General features: G+C 38.8%; 1 protein-coding gene across 2 annotated transcripts in view; it reads left to right on the top strand.

The window, feature by feature from the left end:
• Positions 1-613: 613 nt before the first annotated feature.
• Positions 614-27,144, top strand: part of LOC137072758 (complement C3-like) — an 83,904-nt gene continuing 57,373 nt past the window's right edge. Inside the window, exons 1-22 of one of the 2 annotated variants that reach the window (XM_067440681.1) lie at positions 614-789; positions 865-1,060; positions 1,142-1,310; positions 2,019-2,092; positions 2,658-2,746; positions 3,241-3,323; positions 3,422-3,509; positions 7,194-7,296; positions 7,417-7,537; positions 7,613-7,728; positions 8,945-9,091; positions 15,338-15,541; positions 15,683-15,874; positions 15,949-16,101; positions 16,185-16,314; positions 17,643-17,687; positions 19,936-20,032; positions 20,327-20,415; positions 20,559-20,701; positions 21,417-21,623; positions 21,717-21,774; positions 23,198-23,281. In XM_067440681.1, coding sequence (XP_067296782.1) covers positions 719-789; positions 865-1,060; positions 1,142-1,310; positions 2,019-2,092; positions 2,658-2,746; positions 3,241-3,323; positions 3,422-3,509; positions 7,194-7,296; positions 7,417-7,537; positions 7,613-7,728; positions 8,945-9,091; positions 15,338-15,541; positions 15,683-15,874; positions 15,949-16,101; positions 16,185-16,314; positions 17,643-17,687; positions 19,936-20,032; positions 20,327-20,415; positions 20,559-20,701; positions 21,417-21,623; positions 21,717-21,774; positions 23,198-23,281 — 2,659 coding nt within the window. In that variant the 5' untranslated portion in view covers positions 614-718. The remainder of the gene's footprint in view (positions 790-864; positions 1,061-1,141; positions 1,311-2,018; positions 2,093-2,657; positions 2,747-3,240; positions 3,324-3,421; positions 3,510-7,193; positions 7,297-7,416; positions 7,538-7,612; positions 7,729-8,944; positions 9,092-15,337; positions 15,542-15,682; positions 15,875-15,948; positions 16,102-16,184; positions 16,315-17,642; positions 17,688-19,935; positions 20,033-20,326; positions 20,416-20,558; positions 20,702-21,416; positions 21,624-21,716; positions 21,775-23,197; positions 23,282-27,144) is intronic. The other variant, XM_067440680.1, reaches the window with a different exon arrangement.

The following is a 27,144-nucleotide window of genomic DNA, read 5'->3' as shown; positions in this document are numbered from 1 at the left end:
GCAAAAACCCCAGTGTTTAATTAACTCTTGATCTGGACAGATTTAGTATAATTAAAAAGATTAAAGACTCCAGCTTTGATATTAGACCACTATTTATGATACAACTGGGTCACACGGACATTAACTTATTACAGTTCATTAGTTAGAGCCCAACTAAAGCAAACACTGATCTCCATAATGGTGACTTAACAATGGTGACTCTTTCCTTCAGTGATTCTGCTTGTTATCATCAGGTGTTCATCACTAATGGCCAATCATCACTCAATTAATCTCTTAATTATCTCATTACCTTTAACACTTCTTCAGAGTTACTTTTAACACTCTTGAGTGTGGAGCCAAATAAACTCTGAGGAGAGTTAATTTAACACTGGAGTTTTTGCTGTGTAGCTCCTCATTTATTCATGATTAGTTCACATCTTAACTAATCATGAGTTCATGTTGAATTAACTATTAGTTCATGTATTAATACATGATTATTCATGTCCTGTTATTGTAAAGTGTTACCAGTTCTGTATATAAATACCTGTGGCTTGACTTGTACTGTACACCGGTGAACTGAAGTGCAGTTTATTTCTAAAACTTGTGTTACTGATTTCAAATACAAATGCAAACACAGAGAGAGAGATAGCAGTTTGGACTCTGAGGGTCACAGGGCGGGTATAAACCTGAGCTTCTGCAGGTTCACAGACACTTACAGGAAGAGACACACACAGACAGGATGGACGTGAAGCTGGTGTGTGTGACTGTTGTTCTTCTCTCCTCACCCCTCCTCACACTGTGTGACCCGCTGTGAGTATTAAACACACCGTTTGTTCATAGACTTACTAATAGATCTGTTTTTAAGATTTGATTTGATCTCCTCAGATACGTTCTGTCAGCTCCTAATTTGCTGAGAGTGGGTTCCTCAGAGAACGTGTTTGTGGAGGCTCAGGATTACTTTGGAGCAGACCTAAATGTAAGGATCTCAGTAAAGAACTTCCCAAAGAAAGACAAGGAGATACTGTCCAAATCAGTGAGACTGAGTGCAGGCAACAATTACCAGATCCTTACAGATATACAGGTGAGAGCTTCAGAATTACAGTGCAGTGATTCTCATTAGTTTATTATCAGACAAAACTCAGGCTGATTATCTGTTCTTTAGATCCCTGATGATCAGAAACTCTTCTCTGATGATCCTGAGGAGAAGCAGTATGTGTATCTACAAGCTCAATTTCCATCCCACACTCTGGAGAAAGTGGTCATGGTCTCATTCCAGTCTGGATATATATTTGTTCAGACAGACAAGCCCATCTACACGCCTGCTAGCACAGGTACGATTCAGTGCTTAAAACATGACAAATATAACAGTGAATTTTAAAACATGTTACATCAGCATTACATAAATCTGTTTATTATTAAACTTTCAAAATTAAAAATAAATTATGTTGCAAACTTTGTTGAGGAACATTGGTCAGTTATCCGTTACCCGTCCTTCGGATGAGACGTTAAACCGAGGTCCTGACTCTCTGTGGTCATTAAAAATCCCAGGATGTCCTTCGATAAAGAGTAGGGGTGTAACCTCGGCATCCTGGCCAAATTTGCCCACTGGCCTCTGTCCATCATGGCCTCCTAATCTTCCCCCTATCCTGATTGGCTTAATCACTCGGTCTCCTCTCCACCAATCAGCTGGTGTGTGGTGAGCGTTCTGGTGCAATATGGCTGCCGTCACATCATCCAAGTGGATGCTGCACATTGGTGGTGGTTGAGGAGATTCCCCCTTCTATGTAAAGCGCTTTGAGTGCCTAGAAAAGCGCTATATAAATGTAATGAATTATTAATTAATTATTATTATTTGTGATCCTCCACTTGAGCTGATTGGAATGACATCATGATTGAGTAGATCATTTGAATGTGCTCCTCCCAAACTTAGTTTTTTTTAAAGAAACATAATTAATCATTAAACTGACTGCTGCTTTTATCAGTTTTTGAATCTGAGGAAACCAAACAATCTGAACTCATATTTCAGTTTTCTTTTTCAGTTTATTACAGGATTTTCTCCCTGGCGCCCAACATGAAACCACACAGTCAGTCTGAAGTCACTGTGGAGATCATGGTACACACACACACACACACACACACACACACACACACACACACACACACACACACACACACACACACACACACACACACACACACACACACACACACACACGCACACACACACACACACACACATGTTGGTCTATGTGGTTTACAGGGACTCTCCATAGGCGTAATGGTTTTTATACCGTACAAACCGTATTTTCTATCCCCTTACACTGCCCCTGCCCCTAAACCTACCCATCACAGGAAACATTCTGCATTTTACTTTCTCAAAAAAACATCATTTAGTAGTTTTTAAGGCCATTTGAATTATGAGGACATTTGATATGTCCTCATAAACCACATTTATAGTGTAATACCAGTGTAATACCCATGTAGTTATACAAATTTGTGTCCTCATAAACCACATAAACAGGCTCACACACACACACACACACACACACACACACACACACACACACACACACACACACACACACACACACACACACACACACTATATTTCAGCTGTAATGAGCATTGCACTGATCTCTTTAAACTCTGTGTTGATGCTGATTTCTGTGTTTCTTTAGAATCCACAGGGCATCACAGTTTCATCAGAGAAGATATTTACAAACAGAGGGATGAAGTCCGGAAGATACGCCATTCCTGAGATTGCCAGGTATGTTTGTGTGTGAAACACTGATGACTGAAACTGCCCACATAGCAACATTGTGTTGGCCCAGATCTGGCCCTCATCTGGCACATGTGGAATACGGATCTGGCCCACATGCTGCGATGAATGACGGCCCTTGAGTGGCCCACTCCTGTTTGCCAGATCTGGGCCACAAGCAGGCCATAACAATGCCACATGTCAGCCAAGAGCAAAGAAATAAACCAGAACTGGACCTTATCTGAGTCACAAAATCTGTGGATAATAAATATGGAGTAATTTCAGCCTTATGAACCCTTTTAACAAGCAGAATGACACAATGTTGCTATGTGGGTGCTTAACCTGAGTGAACTTTATTTAATGATTCGTGTTGTCTATCTCAGGATAACAACTCTTGAATTGGTCTACACACAGCACAGCTAATACTCATAGATGTGATCTGTGTCATAAGATTGCCCTGATCTGATGTAATGATTATTTATGATTAAAGTGTTTTGTTTCAGTACCGGGATGTGGAAGGTGGTCACTCGGTACACAAACTCTCCTCAGAAGACGTTTTTTGCTGACTTTGAGGTCAAAGAATATGGTAAGATGTGTTTTAACACACTGTATGTTGTGTAAGTACAATGATAACTAAAATCATGTATTTATTTATTTGTGTCTTTCATCTGGTTTGCTTTATAGTGCCTCCAAATTTTGAAGTGAAATTAAAACCCCGTCGATCATTCTTCTACGTGAGTGATCAGAGTCTGACAGTCGACATTGAAGCCAAGTAAGAAAACATTTGTTCTGATTACAAAAGATTGTTCAAAAGATATATATATATATATATATATTATTATTTATTTATGTATTTTATTTATCTCATTTGTGGTTATTCTCTATTTCACTTGTCATATGAATATTGTTTCAGCTGTTGTCAGTCGGTCAGTATATCTTTTGGCCATTTGATTTTCCTTTTAGAAACGGGTATTAAAAAACAAAAAAACTTTCTTTTTGTTGTTTTTAAAAAAATATTATAATTAAACCAAAATAAAAACAAGAATTCAGCTTGAATTTCTTCTCCTTTTTTTTCCTCAGTGAGAGGTAGAAGTCCTGCCTAGGCTCTGCTCTAGGACAGGTTGTGTCGAGCCATTAGTCTGGTTGTTTGATTAATAAAAGATTAAATGTAGCTGCAATAAACGCGTTAGGAATCCGTACAGCGGTAGCAGCGCAGGACTAAGAAAAGGGTCTGTGTATCATCTGATCATTTAATTTCCTGTTTGGAATGGAATAACGAGAAAAGATAAATCAGCGTGTTTATTTGTTTATTAGTTTAAAAACGAAAAATTCGATTTTGGCTCGATTTGTTTTTTTCGTTTGTGGTTTACAAATCAGTTTATGGGTTCGATATTTTGTTTCCACACGTGGGCGGCACCGAAACACCCTTTCATCTGATTGGTCAAACCACTCCACCTTCAGTGCAAGCTTTTTATTTTGTCAGGCAGAATACGAGTGCGGAACTGACAAATGCAATTTAATTAAAAAAAATGTCTGAAAACACCACACACTGCTAACTACAGACAGTATTTGAAGCAGAAACATGTTGCTGGTCACGTAATTCGTGCTGTTGCGATTTGCAAGCGACGCCATTAAAAGGTTAGTTCACCCAAAAATGAAATTGATGTCATTAACTCCTCACCCTAATGTGGTTCCTCACCCGTAAGACCTTCGGTAATCTTCACACACAGTTTAAGATATTTTAGTCCCAGAGCATATTGCGGTCAATGGACACTTTACTGTCCTTGTCCAGAAAGCTAATAAAAACATCATCAAAGTAGTCCATATGAGACATCAGTTGGTTGATTAGAGTCTCTTGAAGCATCGGAAATATATTTTGGTCCATAAATTTCAAAAACTATGATTTTATTCAGCATTGTCTTCTCCTCCGTGTGCCTCCAAAAAGAATCAAATGGTTAAATGAATCAGTGAATCAATCAAAGATCTAGGTCACCGATGTCACGTGATTTCATCAGTTTGGCAAACACTGATCACCATAATGGTGACTTCATTATTTTCAATAAATCATCAACATCTAAACCTCTGTTAATTCTCAATAAGAGCTTCTGTAGTCGTCTGACAGAAATAAAGTCAGTCTGGTTAGTAATGTGTGAAGCTGGTAATGCTGTTTGTGGAGTTGTTTAATCCTCTGATGAGATCTTCAGAGATTTAATGTCTTCTTTTATCTTCAGTTGATTTCATCTAAAGCTGTGGCTGAAGTCAGTTGTAGTTCTTGTGTTTCTGCTCGTCTCTTTTTCTGTCCTCCACTTTCCTTCAGTTATTCTTCTTGTTAACAGGCTTATTAAGTCTGCGATGACTCCATATTTATTATACACAGATTTTGTGACTCAGATAAGGTCCAGTTCTGGTTTATTTCTTTGCTCTTGGCTGACATGTGGCATTGTTATGGCCTGCTTGTGGCCCAGATCTGGCAAACAGGAGTGGGCCACTCAAGGGCCGTCATTCATCTTAGCATGTGGGCCAGATCCGTATTCCACATGTGCCAGATGAGGGCCAGATCTGGGCCGACACAATGTTGCTATGTGGGAATGTGTCGCCACGAGCCACTGGGTTTAATATCGATTCGTATTTTTGTTTGTTTTTACTCTCATAGTTCTTATACTCTCATCTGTTACCATTGACATGCATTATACGACTGGCAGACTGCAATGGTTTGAGTTAAAAATCATTATTTGTGGGGTAAGCAGATAAACATCACATTTTTATTTTTGGGTGAAATATCCCTTTAAAGTGTTTAATAATCTCTCTCTCTCATCAAACAACCTGACTAAGCAATGGACAGAGACTACACAGCAAAAACTCCAGTGTTAAATTAACTCTCCTCAGAGATTATTTGGCTCCACACTCAAGAGTGTTAAAAGTAACTCTGAAGAAGTGTTAAAGGTAATGAGATAATTAAGAGATTAATTAAGTGATGATTGACCATTAGTGATGAACACCTGATGATAACAAGCAGAATCACTGAAGGAAAGAGTCACCATTTGTAAGTCACCATTATGGAGATCAGTGTTTGCTTTAGTTGGGCCCTTGACCCTTGGCTTTTTAACATTAGTTATTTTTTCTGGCTGCTTTCGCTGTGTGTTTGGAACACACATGTTGGGAAAGAAAGCACAGAGAAAATCTGTTCAGGAGTTAATCATTCATAAACATCATTTGGTGACTGGATCAACTATTAATATGATTCTGAGACATTTTTCTAGCTATATGGGTCATGTGTTGATTTTACATTATTACTTACAAAAGCTGTGTGAAGTTAATAGGATAAGATTCTGCACAAAAAAGATTTCAAACTACTTTGTTGCGTTAGACACTCACAGACATCAATAATCAGTGTATGAATCTCAACAATGGTGACAAACAGCATATCAGATACACAGATCAACTCTGAACATCACAAAACAAGCTACTGAAAAGTCACACAAAACAGCAAAAAGAAAAGAAAATGGTGGGAATAGAAAGAAATCACTAAATCAGTTCATCTTATAATTTATGCATGCTGCAATGCATGCTGGGAGCCATGGGTGAGTTTTGATTGGTGCACCCAGAATGCACTGCAAAAGCTTTTAGATGGCCACCATTGTTGAGATTCATACGCTGATTATTGATGTCTCTGTGTGGCTGAATGACAGATATTCAAACCTTTTTTTTTAAGACCAGAATATTTTTTTTAAATTCCTCTGATTATATTGTAAACATCAGAACTTATGCTGTAGTATCACAGAGCTGCTATAATCAATAAAGTAAACCTAATTCAAAGATTAGGCTTTAAATGACATCAGTGATTCAGCTCATGATGATTATGTCAAAACATAACCATCAACACTTGGTCACATTTTCTCTGCACTTGTATGGCTGCTTTAAATCAGCCAGGCAAAAACTAATGTTATAAAGTAAAGAGACCAACTAAAGCAAACACTGATCTCCATAATGGTGACTTAAAAATGGTGACTCTTTCCTTCAGTGATTCTGCTTGTTATCATCAGGTGTTCATCACTAATGGTCAATCATCACTTAATTAATCTCTTAATTATCTCATTACCTTTAACACTTCTTCAGAGTTACTTTTAACACTCTTGAGTGTGGAGCCAAATAAACTCTGAGGAGAGTTAATTTAACACTGGAGTTTTTGCTGTGTAGAAAGGGTTTTATTCTCTAAAGGCAGTTGATTATAACCTACATTAATGTTTGTGATATCTCGCATCTGCACCCACATTACCAATCAGCCTTCTTCTTTGGCACACAACTGGTTTTAGTTTTATTTAACTGTTCAACTATCAAAATCTGTGTGGACAGCGCGGAGAGGATGCTTTTCTTATGTGTTGAAAGTGGGTGTGGATCAGGGACAGTCATCTTCACTGTTCAGTTTTTACAGCAGAAATTGTATGTGCTTTTATAGCTACCTGTTTGGACAGAAGGTGGAAGGAAATGCGTTTGTGGTGTTTGGTGTGATGGACGGTGAGAAGAAAACAAGTATTACTTCCTCTCTTCAAAAGGTTCAGGTGAGAGAAATTAAAGAGTTTACAAGTTGGGATCAATCTCATTTTTCCTCACTTAAAGGACGACTTAAAAGATTTAACCTCATCTTCTAGACTGATGTTGTCTTTCTCATACATAAATAGATAACTGAAGGAGAAGGTACTGCAGAACTGACCAGAGAGATGATCACTAAGACCTTTAGAGACATTAACCAGCTGGTCGGACGATCAATCTATGTTTCAGTCAGTCTTCTAACAGAAAGTGGTAAGACTCAACAGATACTGTACATCTGTATGCACATGTGATTTATATATAAGAGTGTGTGTGTGTGTGTTTCAGGCAGTGAAATGGTGAAAGCAGAAAGGAGAGGCATTCAGATTGTGACGTCACCGTACACCATCCACTTCAAAAAAACACCACACTACTTCAAACCTGGGATGCCCTTCAGAGTCTCGGTATAAAACACTCATTACAAAGTGTGTGATATGACAATATCAAGAACATCTAAAGTCTGCATGAAACGCATGTTGCAATAGTTTTGTCTTTCCTTTTGTGGTGTTTCCCACTAAGCAAAATTATGTCCAAAAGACGTCTTTTCAACGTCTTTGCCACTAGAGGCAGACATTGAAAAGACGTCCACTGAGGAGTCAGAATGAAAGTTTTTATGACGTCTGTTTTGGACGTGATCTGCACGTCTGATATAGACCCTCATGGACCTCAAGGTTAAACACTAGTTCAAATCTGCTCATTGTGGACATATGTTCTATTTGTAATTGCAAAGCAACTCAAAGACAATGTGTGTTTATCCAAAAATCATGAAAACAAAATTAACAGATATTTAAATGTTGAGGATTTATGGTTCATTTGATGTCACCATTGTGGGGGGAAGCGTTTGCTTTAGTTGGGCTCTTGGTCCCTGTGTGTGTGTGTTAGTGTTTCTTAGGCTGCTGTAACTGTGTGTGTGAAACACAAGAGTTGAGGCTGAGAAAGCAAAGCTAAAGTGACATCAGGTGTTGTCAGTTGATGATAACTAAATCATCAGAAAGTGAGCATCTGATGTTGGTTTTTGAGTTCTTATTTGGCACAATAGTAATTTGTTTATAGCCTTTATTATCTTGTGCCTCTATAATCGGAAACATTGGCTCCTCACAGCAAGAAGATCCTGGATTGAATCCAGAGCCAGAGAGTCTTTCCTTCAGGTCTGGTTTCTCTCACGATCCAAAGATGTGTGAATTACAGAAGTTAAGTTGTTTAAAGTATCTAAAGGTGTGAGTGAAATTTCTTTTATTTTTATGATTTTCGGACAAACACACACATTGTCTGTGAGTTGCTTAGCAATTAAAAATAGAACATATGTCCACAATGAGCAGATTTGAACTAGTGTTTAACCTTGAGGTCCATGAGCGTCTATATCAGACGTGCAGATCACGTCCAAAACAGACGTCATAAAAACTTTCATTCTGGCTCCTCAGTGGACGTCTTTTCAACGTCTGCCTCTAGTGGCAAAGACGTTGAAAAGACGTCTTTTGGATATGACTTTGCTTGGCGGTATGGCAAAATATATTAATAGTTTTACAAAAATATATCTAATATCTAAGTGTATGTGTGTATATAATAAATGTATATAAGTTTTTTTAGTTTTTTTGTATTTTGCTCTGGTTTTTATAAAAGGTCTCTGTAACAAATCCTGACCAGACGCCTGCTGAAAATGTGGAAGTGGAGGTCAATCCTGGAGGGATCAGAGATCGAACAAGAGCCAATGGCATTGCAAAGGTTACTGTCAACACTCAGGGAGGATCTTCAACACTGCAGATCACTGTAAGACCTGCTAACTCAACTAATGTTCATGTTTCACTGGAGAACTAGTGAAAAATAGATCCGTTAACAAATGTTGAACAAGCACTGGAGCATACACAGAAAAACTACTCAATTAAATCTTAAAGCCGCACTTGGCTACTTTTGCTCTCGGGGTCCCCCTACAGTTTGGAAAAAATAATGTCCTCAACTACTGTCGTAAGATCTGTCATCCTACATCAGGGGATGCCATCGGGCGTGCATTTGTTGACATGACAGCCCTGATAGCCCTGAACTAGTGATGCGCGGGTCGTCTCATAACCCGCGGACCCCGTATGTCTATTTAATGGTCGCGGGTGCGCAGCGGGTTGTAAAAATATATACAGTTATATATACAAATATATACAAGTAAAAATATATAAAAATATATACAATATATACAATATACAGTATATACAATATATACAATATTTTCACTTCATAAAAGCGTCCTGCGGGTCGGTGCAGCACTAACAGTTCCCCTGAACACTGCAGGAGGAGTTCAGAGTTCTTCTGGCGTCGCGTGTGAAATGTCTTCATCCCAGGTACAGTCAGTGGCATATGTTTCAGCATGTCATATGAATATAATTTCATGGGTTTTATTTTTTTCAAACGCCAAATAATCATGATGCTCACGTTTACAAGCCAGCGTCATTATAGTAGTCTATTGGTTACCGTTTTACAGAATCTATATGATACTTCAGTTCAATGTTTGAGTGGTAGCTCACCGTAACAAGCAGGACAGCATCGGTCGGGCACGCCTCCTTCAGCTCACGCCGACGAGCAAACGCTGGTCACATTTTGATCCTCGTCCTGCCTTTAATTCCAATCACTTTTTCGTTTCCTCTTATTGCTTTCCTCCAACAAAACCTTTTCTTTCTTATTTGTCTGTGCTGCTTCGGACATGACTATATTATCCGACGAACAAAGTTGGGCTCGCACGTCTGAATGTAAGGAAGTGTGTGTGTTGGTGGAAGTGACGTATATGCCGTAAAGGAGTCGAATTTTGTAGTTCTTTTTGTTCTCGGGTTACTACCCGAAACCCGAAGTTTAAAAGTACGATTAAAAATGATACAGACCGCATCAAGCTATGGCAGACGTGTCATACATCCTATTGTAAGTCGATTTATCATCACAAGAGTCTTAAAAAATATATTATGAAGGTTGAAAAGTTACCTAGTGCTGATTTAAAGTACAATCCAATTAACTCACTAAGTTAACTCTTAGTGTTAAATTAACTCTCCTCAGAGTTTATTTGGCTCCACACTCAAGAGTGTTAAAAGTAACTCTGAAGAAGTGTTAAAGGTAATGAGATAATTAAGAGATTATTTAAGTGAGTATTGGCCTTTAGTAATGAACACCTGATGATAACAAGCAGAATCACTGAAGGAAAGAGTCACCATTTTTAAGTCACAATTATGGAGATCATTATTTTTGCTGTGAACTGTACACTGTCAGAAAAAAACAAACTTGGGGAACAAAAACATATAACTGTACCTTTACATGTACACAATTGGTCCTTAGGGTACAATTATACCATTGTTTTCCTCAGTTCACTCCTAGTGAGTCGCTGTCCTGCAGAGTTTGGCTCTGAGCATATTTTAGCATGTTCAGGTGTGTTTGATTAGGATTGGAGCTAAACTCTGCAGGACATAAAATCTCTAGGACTGAACTTGCCTAACCCTGATTTAGAGGTTAAAAAATGTACCCTTAAGGCAGGGATGGACAACTTCGGTCCTGGAGGGCCACTGTCCTGCAGAGTTTAGCTCCAACAATAATAAAACCGCACCCACTCTAGAGCTGTGTTCGAAATCGCCCCCTATACCCTATACACTATTCCCTACATTAGTCCACTAATATAGTCCACTTGAGGGAGTGAAGGAATACGAGTGAGTGAATTCGGACACTGACTGAGCCGGAAGGGCAGCCGCTTTTGCAGTTTCTGCTTGCTTTTTATTTGAAACGTAGCAAACTGGCAGCTCCAGTAATAATTAAAAGATTTATCTTGCACTCTGCCGTGGAAACTAGCAGGTATAAACCATAATCAAACAATTTAATAATCAATTAAAAATGAATTTATACCTGTGTGATAGTCCGCTGGGCCAGTGCAGTTTGGAAGATGGGTGGATGATTTATTCAGCTGCGAGCGCCATCTCCTGGCAGATATATCCACCTATACCCTTGCAAATGGCATTATTTGAGGGAACAGCCATTTGTAGTGGTGTCCGAAACCATAGTGAACGTTATCGAGTGCACTCATTCAATCCCAAAATGCACTGCTATAACGAGTTTGCAACCATTGTACGCTCGCTCGACTCCTAAAGAATACCCACAATGCAATGTGAGATCGCGCCACACGTCGAATGAATTCCCGCGTCTCGCCGGAAGATGGCATCCACAGCGGAATCAACCATTGTAGACGGACAAGACCAATTATGTTATATATAGACCCATTAACTTTTATTGTCTCTAATAATAAGTGTTAGGACGTGGTGAATTAAACACGTTAAACAGACAATTTATTTCCATTTTTATAATATTTTCTTTATTTTTATTGAAAATAAATACCTTTCCAATCTGATATCTGATGGGAAAAGCGATTTTCACCCCTACACTAGCCAACTGTTTCTGTATATAAATCTGGGTTTTCCGTAAATTTGTCTGCTTCATCTAGACGATATATATATATATATATATATATATATATATATATATATATATATATATATATATATATATATATATATGGTAACACTTTACTTGAAGGGGTGTGCATAAGACTGACATGACACCTTCGTAATCATGACATGACACGTTTCATGAATATGAAGGAGTTTTTATGCATGTTTATAACAACTGTCATTAAGTGTCATTCGCTTAATTATGTCATTTTTAATGCAATGATGACATTTCGGAGTTGTCTTTGTTATGACAACTTGACATAAACCAATACATCATAACCTGTCAGTGTCTTTGTCATGACAACTTGACATTACCAAGACAACATAACCTGTCATAAACATGACATAACAGATTATCAAATTTGAGAAACTTACTTTTCTTATAGGGTTAACCTTAAACTGTCATGTGGTTGGTTTTGATGTTGACTGAGGCCATTATAATGTCATACATTTTTTTCAGTGGCACAAGTTTAATTTGTCATTAAAATGTAATTAGGTGTTAATACGATGTCAAATTATTTTTTAATAACAGCATCGTTAATATTTTTCAGTTCATAATGCTTTATTTTATTTTTTAAGTTTCCTCCACCAGCTTCAACAGAAGGTTAGATAATAGTCAATTTTAAATGTCTTAAAAATATGAAAAGGAGTTCGAGAAATAAAATCAATCATTTAATTTTTAAGACCTGCCCTCTCACAGAACTGACTCTTAAAAACACAAGGCATGAATTTATACACAGGTGACCAGCACCAATTAACGCAAAAATGAGAAAACACGTACACAAATAATGGCCATTACACAAAATAACCATATATATATATATATATATATATATATATATATATATATATATATATATATATATATATATATATATATATCAACATCATATACACACATAAACAAACACAGAAAAATAACACTTTGTCAAATGACTTCACTTTATAAATTATCTTCCGATGTATAAAAATAAGAGGAATAGTCTTTAGAGCCCCACCCCGGGCTGAACAAGGAATGGTTGCGACTAGATCCTAGGCCGGAACATTATATATAGGGCCAACGTTTCCGCCCGAACCCGTTTTGACGGTGCACCAGCAGACGGGACTCCACCATAACAAACAGACAAACAAAGAAATGGTAAGAATAAACTCAAACTATTCGTTAAAGAGTGAGCGAAAGTTTAAATAAAGTATATTAAACCCAAAATAACATTGTTGTGAATTGTTTTTACTTACTGCAAACTAAATTAACATTAAACACCTAAACAAACTAACCTGACTGAGGCTCTGCCAACATCTGTTACAGCGTACACCAAACCAGTGGTGCCACCATAGACATCATCATATAGGTGTATATGTCTATGCTACTCTATCATTTTGAGTTATATTAATAGTTTTTAATGACTCTGTACGATTTCCTCTATGATGCCATATTTCAGGTCAAGCTAAATATTCATGACACTGTTATGAAATAATTTGACAGAGTATTGACACTTAATGACATGTTAATGACAAATTCAACTTGTACCACTGTAGTTTAGGTCAGGAAATATATTCATGACAATGTTATAAAATAATTTCACAGAGTATTGACACTTAATGACATGTAAATGACAAATTCAATTTATACAAAAATCATGACAATATAATAGCCTAATGACAGCCAACGTCAAAACCAACCACATGACAGTTTATTAATAATAATAATAGATTTTATTTATAACGCACTTTTCATTCCGAAGAATCTCAAAGTGACACAAAGGGAAAAAATAACATTACATGAATAACAAGTAAAAATTACATCTCAACATAATGCCGGACGCTGATGACGCTAGCCTGGTGCAAACTTCAGCCACCATGCAGCTCAAGCCCGAGGGAGACCACCAGTGAGCAGCCGACACCCAGAAGAGAGAGCAGCCGCAGCGAGCAACATCAAATGTCCTTCAAACCAAAACCAACCACAAATTCAAACAAAAACAGAAGAGAAGCGGTGAAAAAACGGCAAACAACGTCCTCTCAGTGGCTGCCAGCAATCAGCAACAGTCCCAATTGTAGCTCTGACTGTTAGACTAGTCACAAACATAAGGAAATAAAATAAAATCTAAATTTAATAGTAAAGTTAACATGATTTGTGGGTGGAGAAGCGGCGAACAGACAACGCCAGCGTCCTCTCCCCCACGTTGCCTAGCAACTAATGTAATGTAAACCCAAAAAGCTAAGTATTTTTTTAAATTTGATAATTAATCTGCTATGTCATTTCATGTCTGTTTATGACAGGTTATGTTGTCTTGGTAATGTCAAGTTGTCATGACAAAGACACTGACAGGTTATGATGTATTGGTTTATGTCAAGTTGTCATAACAAAGACAACTCCGAAATGTCATCATTGCATTAAAAATGACATAATTGAGCGAATGACACTTAATGACAGTTGTTATAAAAATACATAAAATAACTCCTTCATATTCATGACACGTGTCATGTCATGATTATGAAGGTGTCATGTCAGTCTTATGCACACCACTTCAAGTAAAGTGTTACCGTTAGGGGTAACACAAGAGGGCTATAGGGTTAAAAATAGGAGCACATATGACTTACAAGCTGCATGACCATCGCATAAGAGAATAGGACGTCTCAGTTGATGTATTAAAAGTTTGTTATTCTATAATTTCGTTATTCTCTCAATTCTATCATTTGAAGAACAATTTAAAATAATATTTCGTAAAAGCACGGCATGACGCAGCAGCTTGTTCTCTGAGGAATAATCTTGCGGAAATACTCGTGCAGGTATAAGCATGTCTGCGTGTGACACAAAGCAATCACCAGACTGTGCATTCATTTTATTTTAACAAACAAACAAGCAAATCTCAAACTAAACAGCATTATCTCCGGCGCCTTCAGTGTCAGAATTCACTCACTCGTATTCATTCACTCCTTTAAGTGAACTAGTGGAGTAATAGGGAATGAATGAGGGTATACAGGGCGAATCGGACAGCGGTTATTCATTCAGCGCTCGACTCTCACAGTGCATGGAGAGTGAGAGCGATTCAAAAGCATAAGGAGTCGTTCTCGAAATGCTCTCGCGGTATTTATGAGCCGATCGGTCTGCGCAGCGCTGCTGCATCGAACAATTCTCTTCCTCCATTGCTCGTAGCTTACTACATCGGCTGTACACCTGTACACTCATTGTTGCGGTGCATTGTGGGATTGGATTAGTGCACTCAAAAACGTCCACTATGGTTTCGGACACCACTACAAATGGCTGTCCCTTCAAATAGTGCCCTATTTAAGGGTATAGGGGGCAATTTCGGACACAGCCTAGATTTCTAGAAATCCTAAAACATTGATTAGCTGGATCAGGTGCGTTTGATTAGAGTTGGAGCTAAACTCTGCAGGACAGTGGCCCTCCAGGACCGAAGTTGCCCGTCCCTGCCTTAAGGGTACCACCCCAGTGACGGCCACTTGTACCTTAAAAGGTACAATTTTTGTACTCTTTTTTTTTTGAGAGTGTACACATCACATTAGAAAACAATACATTTAATCTTGGCAGGCAAAAACCAAAGATCCACAATTAAGACATGAACAGCAGGCAGTGAAGACGATGACGGCTCAGGCTTATGTTCCCAAAGGAGGCTCCAACAACTACCTGCACATCCGCATTGATGATGCTGAGCTTCAGATCGGTGATCAAATGAAAGTGTATCTGAGCACTGGAAAAAGTCCAGGAGCCAAAGATCAAGATTACACATACATGGTAAAGATTACAGTCATTTCTTATTCAGCTGCAGCACTAATGTGTTAATGTATTATGCCAATATTTGATTAACTACCACAGCTTGTGTTTGAATCCGTATGAATGTCATACATAGTGTTCACTCATCTGCCTCATTTTCAGATCTTGAGTAAAGGTCAGATTGTTAAAGCAGACAGGTTTAAGTGGAGAGGACAATCTCTAGTGACTCTGTCTCTACCTGTAACCAAAGACATGGTGCCGTCCTTCCGCTTCTTGGCTTATTATCACGTGGGCTCGTCTGAGGTGGTGTCTGATTCAGTCTGGGTCGACGTGAAGGACACCTGCATGGGAACGGTGGGTCAACTATCACAAGAAATGGCTGATGTGTGAATCAACTAAGTCTCAATCAGTGTCTCTTGTTTTAACAGCTCAAGCTTCAGGTGAAGAACAAGAAGAATACCTATGGCACAGAAGATGAAGTCAAGCTGCAGATCACTGGAGATCCTGGAGCTAGAGTTGGGCTGGTGGCGGTTGACAAGGCTGTGCAAGTTCTTAACAAGAACAGACTCACTCAGACTCAGGTGAAGGATGTTCCTCCGACATCATGGCACAATCAGCACTGATTTAAAACACTTGCAATTGGCATCTTTTTATGCACTTTTAGATCTGGGACATCGTAGAGAAGCATGACACCGGCTGTACGGCAGGAGGTGGAAGGGACAGTATGGGGGTTTTCAGTGATGCAGGACTGATGTTTGAGTCACACACTGCAGGAGGAACCAACACCAGAACTGGTATATGTATATTTCCCAAGTTCACACTTAAATCAAATTAAATAGAGTAAAGATTATGTATATTTGGCGTGCAGTCCGGGGGAGGAATTTTTGGCCCGAACCCTGAGTATTTGTTAGTAAAACATCACTTGCAGTACCTTGGGGTTTCAGTCAGGGCCTTCATGATCAACACACTCCACGCCGCGGATTGTATAAAATACAATCATTTACATGCACTGTATGCACTGATGTTATGAACGAACCATGCTTTCAAAGTGCTCGTTGGGAATGGGGCAAGCAACATAAAAGGACAAGCAAGACAAAATGGCAATTTAACTATTTATTGAGACCACTGCACTCAAATGTCACCGTTTTGGCAAATGGTGAAATTAATCAAAATCAACTCACTGGCTCAAATACTCTTGAACAAAGAAAATTATTAAAACAACAAAAGTTTAGTCAGAATTGTGAACTCTCTTTTTAACTGCCGAAACAACAATAGACCCTAAACTGGCAGTTTTAAATATGTTCACAGCAAATTAAAATTAGAAACAGCTGAACACTTGTAGCCTACCCTACTCAATTGAAAAAAATCCAGTATTTCACTCTGCTTGTGTGTGAGGAAAACCGCCGGCAGCACATTATTCCATACATTACATAATCTCTGCCGCCAAGATGCTCCTAGTCTGTCACGGATCAGTTAAAGTGAAATTTACATCTGTCACAGGGGTGGTTGGATTTATTCACACACACACGTTAAAAATATTTATTTAACGCTTCTATCTTTTCACGTTTCTTTTTACAGCATTATCATAATTAAAGGCTGTATATAACTTAATATAGCCGTACAAAACCAGTAGTTCTGTGTGAAATTAAACATTGAGCACCCCCATATTGCCAAAAATGGTATGATCCTCTTTTCATAACACCCGCGAAGGTTCGACTGTGAGTTCGGTGGTCGAATCCAGCTCCGCATATCGATGCATCGAATCTTCAACTATTCGGGGTCACCCCTAAAAAAACGTTTTATTTCACTAAAAATAATCTAGAGGGGCACAGTCCATAAACATATCATTTAAATAATTTCCTACTGATTTTCCTACCGCCGGGTTCAATTGATGTGAATTCCCACTCACATATTACAGTGTCATATGCTAATTGTAATGTATGTGCTGATTGGCTGGAATGTTAAGCCACGCCTCATTGTATCTATGTGATTTATCCGTAGGTGTTTGAGCACTCAGTAAAAGATGTGAACATGCAAAGCATGCGTCTGTCGTTCATCTCTCCAATCCATTCTTAGATCCTAATATATTACACTAATGTCATTCAAATGAAATTTCCTCTAGTGCCGAAGTGTCCAGTCCTTTCAAAAAGAAGACGGAGATCTGACGGTGAGAATCTATTCATCCCTTTTAAAGATTAAACATGTTTTTAGAGTTCATCTCTGCTGTTAGATGCTGTTTTTCTATCATTGTGGCTTCAAAGGACTCTGTATTAGAATAAAGTTAACATAATCTTGTGGATTATCAGAATATACTAGGAATGATCCAGCTATGAATTCTATGGAGTCCCTAAAGGGACATGGTAGATTTTTTTTATTTTATATGAGATGGGAAGAAAAAATAAAAAGGCAATGCTTTTGCGTTTTCTTGCAAATGTATGGTGTTCCCCCGAGAAACTTTCAGAAAATGAAAAATTGGTAAAACAGGAAAAATTATAATAGATTATATTTATAACGCATTTTTCATTCCGGAGAATCTCAAAGTGCATCAATGGAAAGAGAAAAATAACAAAAATGAAAAAATAAATAAAAAAATAAAAATAAATAGAGAATAGAGAATAAAACAAACAATAAACACATAAAAGCCTTTCTGAACAGAAAAGTCTTCAGTTCAGCTTTAAACCGGTCCAGGCTCTGTACTGCTCTCAGCTCACTGGGAAGGTGGTTCCAAAGCCGCGGTGCAGCCGAGCAGAAAGCTCGATCTCCCATGGTACGAAGCCTGGTGGTGGGGACTTGAAGAAGCAGGTGGCCTGAAGATCTGAGGATGCAGGTGGAGGATTTAGGAGTGATGAGTTCCTGTAGATATGGAGGTGCATATCCGGTGATGCATTTATGTGTAAGCAGGAGGATTTTGTAGTCGATCCGGGATGAAACGGGATGCCAGTGCAATGAGTGTAGGATGGGAGTTATGTGATCATATTTACGGACTCTCATAAGGACTCTGGCAGCACTGTTCTGGATGTATTGAAGCATCTGGATATTTCTGCCAGAAATCCCACAGAAGAGTCCGTTGCAGTGGTCCAGCCTGGTGGAGACAAAGGCATGGACAAGTTTCTCTGCATCTGGAAAGGTTAAAAGGGGACGGAGTTTGGAGAGGTTTTGAAGGTGGTGGAAGGAAGTTTTACAAATGTGTTTAATGTGGTCATTGAAGGTCAGCTGTGGGTCAAACCGAACCCCTAGATTTGTGAATGAGGAGGAGAAAGTGATGACCTGGCTGTCAAAGATGAGCTGGGATAAGGGAGAGGAGTGGATCTGATGAGGGGTGCCAACCAGTAGTGCCTCAGTTTTACTGTAGTTCAGCTGGAGGAAGTTAGTTCAAATCCATGCCTTTATCTCCTCAAGACACGTGGTGAGTCATGACAGAGCTGTGGACGGCTTGGGGCAGGTTTAATATAAAGTTGCATGTCATCAGCATAACAATGAAAAGATAATCCATGTCTGCTGATGACAGGACCGAGGGGAAGCATGTAGAGGATGAATAATATTGGGCCGAGAACTGACCCCTGCGAAACACCACGTGTAACAGGGAGCAGCCTGGACTCACATTCTCCCAATATAACACGCTCAGTCCTATCAGAAAGATAGGACTGAAACCACTGCAGTGCTGCTCCAGATAGTCCAACGGTATTATGGAGGCGGTCCAGGAGGATGGTATGGTCCACGGTGTTGAATGCCGCTGATAGGTCGAGGAGAATGAGCAGTGATGGTGATCCTGAATCAGCTGTCATTAGAAGCTCATTTGTCACCCTAAGCAGAGCAGTTTCAGTGCTGTGGGCAGAGCGAAAGCCTCATTGAAATATCTCTAATAAGTTGTTGTTTTTCAGATGGTCGTGGAGCTGAGAGGCAGCTTCCTTCTCTAGAACCTTTGACAGGAAGGTGAGGTTGGAGAGCAGCCTATAATTAGCAAGGACCTCGTGGTCTAGGGTTGGTTTCTTAAGTATATGGCAGATGACAGCAGCTTTAAGGGTAAGAGGGATGTGAACAGTTTTGAGAGAGAGATTAACAAACTGAATGATGATTGGGCTGACAATGGGAATGAACAACTTGAGCACAACATTCGGGATGGGATCCAAGGTGCAAGTGGACGGCTTCATTTTTCTGATGGTTTCCTTAACGTGGCTCTGCCATCCCTTCCACACTTTAAGGAGGTTCAGCAATCTCCTGTGCGAGGGGTTGGAGGATGGGGGAGACAGGGAGGAAGAGCCAGATATAGAAGAGCAGATGTTATTGACTTTACAAATACAATAGGGTTATAGCACCATCAGGCCTTGGAGCCCTAATACATTTTGACTTGACTTGATTATTTTTCCTTTTGCTCTCAATCAAAAGGTGTATTGTCACATTTTTATCTATTACAGATGATGATGACTATTATACAGACTCTGATGATATCGTGTCACGTACGCTGTTCCCTGAGAGCTGGCTTTGGGAGGAGATTGATCTGTGCGAGGATTGGTGAGTAGAGGACTTCTAGACCAAAACTGTGAGTTGCTTCATTCTCACCCGTAGTGACTCATAGCAGATAACTGACTTCATCTCATTCATCGTGAGCTGACACTGTGTGTGTGTGTGTGTGTGTGTGTGTGTGTGTGTGTGTGTGTGTGTGTGTGTGTGTGTGTGTGTGTGTGTGTGTGTGTGTGTGTGTGTGTGTGTGTGTGTGTGTGTGTGTGATTCTGATGGTAAACAATCATTAGAAGAGAAGAGTACTTCCGCAGTTCTAATTTTTCTTGTATTTTCCTCCAATCCCAGTTCAGCACCAGTCACAGATAAACTGATCCAACTGAAACACTCTATTACTACCTGGCAGATCTTGGGTGTCAGTCTGTCACCAACACTTGGTAAGATGAAGCTGCAAACGCAGAATCCATGATCTGAAAAACATCATCATCATCATCATCATCATCATCATCATCATCATCATCATCATCATCATCCAGGATCTGCTGCTTTAAACCCTTCTGTGTGTCTGTGTTCCTCAAAGGCATCTGTGTGGCAGAACCTGAGGAGATTATCTTTTCCGAGAGGTTTTTCATTGACCTCAAGATCCCTTATTCAGCGGTGCGCGGTGAACAACTGGAAATCAAAGCCGTTATTCACAACTACACCCCACAGAATCTGAAGAGGGTAGATCTGATTTGAAATTAAAAATACAATCAGATTTATGTTATACATTAAAACCATGTTCATCTTAAGGTGGGGTAAGATTTATTTCAAAACTGCTTTAGAAAACGAACTGAGGCCATGCAATAACAAACTTGTAGCCAATCAGCAGCTAAGGGGCGTGTCTACTAATGATGGTGAGAAGAGAGCGCTCAGTGCATGTCATTATTCAAAACACACGAGTCACACATGACGGACATTAGCCGAGAACTTACATATGCTACTTTTGCTTGAACATGCTCCTGTCATGTTGACTTGTTTGTCCATTTGCGATCGTATTGTTGATGAAAAAGACCCGTTCATTTCCACACCGTATGGAGCATCTAAATCTCCTCACTGTCTGTTTCAAGCGTCAGCTCACAAAATGTGTCCGACAAGTAAGATAATGTACTCCTAATATATGATTGTGTCCTCTTTTCATGATCCATATAACACTTATCTTGTCATAATTGTAATATATTTTTATTATATAAATTAAACTATAAATTATATAAATCACACACTGCACCTTTAATTAAATGAATTAAAACCGTGTGCCTCATAGTAACCCTTTCTGCTTGAGTAAAATAGAAATATCTTCCATCATCACACATTTCATATTCGAATGAAATGCATTTACTTTGTAGGAGGTTTCCTCTAGATATTGAAGTGATTTGTGTCTCACTCTCTGTTTCTCCAGGTGCGTGTGGAGTTTATGGAGACAGCAGATGTTTGCAGCACTGCCAGTAAGAAAGGCAAACACAGAATAATGGTCAACGTTGACAAAGGCTCCAGCGTAGCGGTTTCATACGTGATTATTCCCATGACTCTGGGAGATCATGACATTGAGGTGAAAGCTGCAAAATCTGACTATGAGGATGGAGTGAGAAAGACCCTGAAGGTGGTGGTACGTCTGCTGAGTATTCTGTCACTTTTCATTTGATTTGGTCATTTGTAAATATAATGATGATTAATTATCCACTCTCACTCTCACTCTCAGTCTGAGGGTGTGCTGGTTAAATCACACCGAAATGTGGAGCTCAATCCTGTTAAGAACGGTGAGATTTACTGTGAATCATACAACAATATTTACTGTTTTACTTCAATTATACAGTGTTACACACATTACACTTCCAGACAATTATGAAAAAATATGAATGTCATTATAGTTCCAGCCAATCAAGAGATCAGAATGAACTCTGCAAAACCATGCAAAATCTGGGCCTGTATATATCAAGCCTCTGAGAATTACTCATAAGAACACTGCTAAAAATCAAAGCTGTGATTAAAAGTTAGTTTAAATCATCTTAGTTTAACATGGGGAGGTGGGGGTAAAGTCATTTTACCTCAGGACATCTGTGTCCACGTAGGATAGTTCGATCCGTTTAATGGAACAATCGTCACCGTCTTAAACTCTGAGCTCATTTTTATTCACAGACGCTCAAATTTGTTCAATAAGACTTTCAGCAGCTTCACTGTAGCGTTCTGGTTCTGGGCCCATAACCTGTTGGTTTTAATAAAGACTCAGAGGTGTTATTTCTTAGAAAAAATGCACAGAACAAGAAGTGCATCCCACTTTACTACATGTTCAACATATACAATAGTCTGACAAGCCAGACCCACATCAAGATGTTTGGTCTGGAAACTCACCATTGACAGCTCAATCCGAGGGGCGGATAAACGGTTTTTCAAACTCCCTCTGCACGCGATAGGATAGCGCTACACCAACCAGAGCTACAACCAACTCTGTGAAGCAGAGCTAGTTGATCGATTAAACTTTCTCCCGTTCTGGTATTTTTTGTTCTTTTCTCAAAAGCTTAACTCCAAGTCTTCCAGAGTTGTGGCCAAAGCAGATTCAAAAGGCCACTGTTTGCTTGCTTCTTTGTTTACAAGTCGCAATCTGCTGTCATTATGTTAAGCCCCGCCCACCGACTCTATACACAATGTGATTGGCCCGACCAGAGTTTATTTTTTACAGCTCAGAAGTGCACTGAGAGTTCCTAGACGACACTCGCGGCAGATTAGATTTGCTGCCGCTAGGGTGTGTCTAGATTTCTAGGCTACATATACAACTCTTCTTCTATTTAAACAACCAGAGTCACTGAAGTAAGCTTAGAGCTCTACCTAGTGGTCATATAATGAAACTTAAAAGGAGATATTCACATGACATGACTTTACAACTTAAAACGCTTTAACTGAAATACACACAATCTTAATATAACTATTCTAGTAAGAGTGTATTTTTCTAACACTCCTTCTCACTTGAGAGACCTCTCGAGCTGTCTCAAATAACTGGGAGAGGAAGAGTGATTCTTAGCTTTAAGAAATTTGATAACTTGCTTTTATACTTAAGTTTGAAAGTAGGAGTAAAATGTCATGAATTGTCAGCATTCTCAGTTGCGTGATAACTACAGGCCCTAATCAGTACATGACTCTTCCTTCATCTTCTTGTTCTTCTGTTTCTCATCCCAAACGGATCAGGAGAGAAACCTATAGTTGTTAGATCTGAAATACCAGCTGATCGGGTTCCAGACACACCTGCTAGCACCTTCATCACGATTACTGGTAAGGGAAAATATGTTTTCATAAATTCATGGCTGACATCGCCGTCGGTGTATGAATGGGTGAATGTGAGGCAAAAATGTAAAGCGCTTTGGATAAAAGCGCTATATAAATGCAGTCCATTTACCATAAATATGTAATGATTTCTTCTTAAAATTTCATGCATGTTTTTTTTAGTTTTTTTTTAAAAAGAGAGATGACGCGTTTACAATCATCTGTTCCTCCATCTCCAGGGCCATATTCCCAAAACACCTTAAAGGGATAGTTCACGCAAAAATGAAAATTAGCCCATGATTTACTCACCCTAAAGTCATGCCAGGTGTATATGATATTTCTTGTTTCAGACGAATACAATCAGAGTTATATTAAAAAAAAGTCCTGGCCAATCCAAGCTTTAGAATGGCAAGGATTGTTGTTTTTGAAGTCCATAAAAGTGCAGCTGTCCGTCAAATAACGTGCTCCTCACGGCTCTGGCAGGTTAATAAAGGCCTTCCGAAGCGAGTTACCAATGAGTTTGTGTAAGACAAATGTCTATTTTTTAAAAACGTTTTAAAGTATAGTTCTGGCCGATCATCTTCCGTGGAAAAGTGTTGAAAGTGCCTTCTCGGAGTTGAAGATGCGTACGTGACATGTAACTGGTCACGTAAGCCTTTGAACTGCAGAGGCACTTTCAACACTTTTTCCATAAACTGAATACGGAAGGCAAACGGCCGAAAGTTGACTTTATAAAGTTTTAAATATGGATATTTTTCTTACACAAATGCATTGATTCGCTTCAGAAGCCCCCAGTGCCATGTGGAGCAGTTATTTGACGAACAGAGCAACTGTTACTGCTATTATAAAGCTTGGATTAGCCAGGACTTTTTTAATATAACATTTTTATTCGTCTGAAAGAAGAATGTCATATACACTTAGGATGACTTTAGAGTGAGTAAATCATGGGCAAATTTTTATTTTTGGGTGAACTATACCTTTAAGACTGCTCCTAACTTAACAATTTAGGAGAAACTCTTAAAAATCATGGGCCTGTCAGTCCTAATTTTTGCTCTTGAGTATTTTTGCTTTTGAGTATTTCACAGAGCATTTTAACACTAAAACCAGCTCTTAAATCTATGAAACGCTAGGAGTATTCAAGAGGACTCCTAAGTTACTAAGACCAAATCACTTCCACTTCACTTCCTGTCTACTCACTGTCCAATCATAATAAAAACAATAATGCCCAAAATAGGCCTGCCACTAACGACTATTTTTATATTGATTATTCTATCGACTAATTTATCAATTCATCGATTAATCTATTGACTAATTTATCACAATAATTTTCCATCAATTTGACTTAAAATCATTGAATTTAACTTGCAACTTTGGCATTCAGTAAAACCCCTAAAAACTCATTTGGCCATCGTGTTCCTGCCCTGCTTTTTGACCATTCCCCCCTCTTTATTTCAAAATAATATTAAGAAGAAGAATAACCAGTATGAACATCCTTACAGAGATGTTTGCAACAATCGAATTATTATCAATCATGTTAACTCAGAAACACTATTCTGAAAAGGTTGGGATGACTGAAATATTTCATGATATGAGTAATTTAATATTTTTTTAATGTAATTTTATAATTACAATATAAATATTTAATTTCATTTTTATTTGTTTTTTAAATATACAAAATGTAAATTACAAAGAATATGATGAAAACAGTGCTTTATTTTCAGCTACAGTAGGTCTAATTAACATTAGCATTCAATAAAGAAATTAATCAAAATGTAAAAACAAAAATGCATGGTTTGCATGGTTACTCTGTAAATGAACTATACACTGATTCTAAATAAATATATTAAAGTTATTCGGTCAAGCATGGGGTGATTTTCTATTTTCTTTTGTTGTTTGATTAACATTAATCACACAGAATATGAGGTCTGGCCCTTTAAGAGCTGCACGGACCCAATGCATTGATTTCTCACTCAACTCTGTATACGTTGACTAAATATATACTCTGCTGTGTTTACCTGAATACTCGCCAGCCCAGGATGAGCACTTGTACATATTTTTGACCATTCAGACCCAATAATTTGCGAAACTGACGTTGCAATCGGTCTGAGTGAAAGGCATGTGCGCGGCACACTTCAGGTCAGAGACCGGCACGCACTTCACTTTATTTTCTAATCCAAGCGTTTCTGTTGTTTAGTGAACGGTGGAAGCAGAGCTCACACACACATCTTCACTCCTGCTGTCACACATCGACACAAATTAAGAAATCGATACATCTCGAAAACAGATTTGAAGTATTAATGAATGAGGGTGATGAATCCCCAAACGTGATGAATGTGATCGAACATGGATTGCATCAGCCCACAGCTAACACTAATGCTAACAGGCGCTCAAGGTCGAGCAGACAGCGGCCCTCAGCTCAGAGCACAGCCGAGCCAAGGACTCTGATAGTGGGTGACTCTACAGTCAGAAACATTAGCAGTAGGGGTGTGCATTGGCACTTCCTTCACGATTCGATTCGATTACGATTCACCAGGTAACGATTCGATTCGATTCGATTCTACGATGCATCAAAATTCTACTGCACACAAAGCAAATTTTTCATCAGTCATGAGGCAATACAAGCAGATATTAAACAACAGATTGTATTGGCTGCTATGTGTCTCCTGTATCTTTGACATAAAAGTTATTAAATAAAATAAAATGTAATTAAATAAAATGCAATTAGCCCTTAAATGCATGACTGTTTCACCAAACATTCTTACATATTCAGGTCGTTAGCGACCCAGATCTATATTTAACATGGATAGACCTCTACCTGTCTTAATAATATATAAAACTCCTGATTTTAGAGTTGCAGCTACAGAAGAATAAAATAAAACCTATTTCGTTACCTTTTGGAGCTTGGAAGGATTCAGTTTGAGCAGATGTTTAATACCATCATCATATGACCTCGTCAGAGCTCGTTTACCAGCATCTGCCTCATATTCGCGATCTCCAGCATATTCTCCAAACTCATTTTCAATGTCTTCAAAATCAATATTTTGATCACTGACAGCTTCTTGACCACATCCATCATCAAGAGACAGTGACACTAACATATGATTGTGTTTAGTACTTGCTCTCTGCGGTAAATCACTGAGCCATTTCAAGTTTTGCAGATTATTGTTTCGTTTTCTGTCAGAGGTAACTATGAGTGAAACGTCACTTCATCATTGCGTATCAGACATTGCCACCTTGTGGAATAAAGGTGAATTGCGGCGTTTTTCGTCATTATAGATTCATTGATTATTGTGCAAAAAAAATCTACGTACAATCCTACACAACTCGGGTCGTTAGCGCGTTTTTAATAACCCGTCTATCGCGGTCATCTCCCTCCGCCTCAGCCATCTTCCTTGTTGTTGTTGTTGTTATTCTCCCGGAACCGGAAGTATTTGAAACTTCACAACTTTATCGTCCGCCAGAAAATAAACAGTGACATAATCGATTATGGCACTTTGCCGCATCGATGCTGAATCGTTCATGCCCCGCATCGCGATGCATCGCCGAATCGATTATTGTTGACACCCCTAATTAGCAGCAGAGATACAACTACATGCTGCCTTCCACAAGCAACCATTTCTGATGTAAACAGGGAAATTCAGAACATCCTGATAAAACACAAGACAGCAAATCGACTTATCATTCATGTAGGAAAGAACGATATTCAGAGAGAGCAGTCAGAACTCATTAAAAGGGATTTCAATGAACTTTTTGAAACACTTAGCAAACTGAAAGTTCAGCCGTTCATCAGTGGACCACTGCCAGCAAGAGGAACAAATAGATTCTCACGGTTGCTTGGGCTTAATACATGGCTGCAAAAAACCTGCATGATG

This window comes from Pseudorasbora parva, chromosome 4, assembly GCF_024679245.1.
Source record: "Pseudorasbora parva isolate DD20220531a chromosome 4, ASM2467924v1, whole genome shotgun sequence".
Lineage (NCBI taxonomy): Eukaryota > Metazoa > Chordata > Actinopteri > Cypriniformes > Gobionidae > Pseudorasbora > Pseudorasbora parva.
Note: the sequence above shows the minus strand (reverse complement) of the source record. Positions and strands in the feature narration are given on the sequence as shown.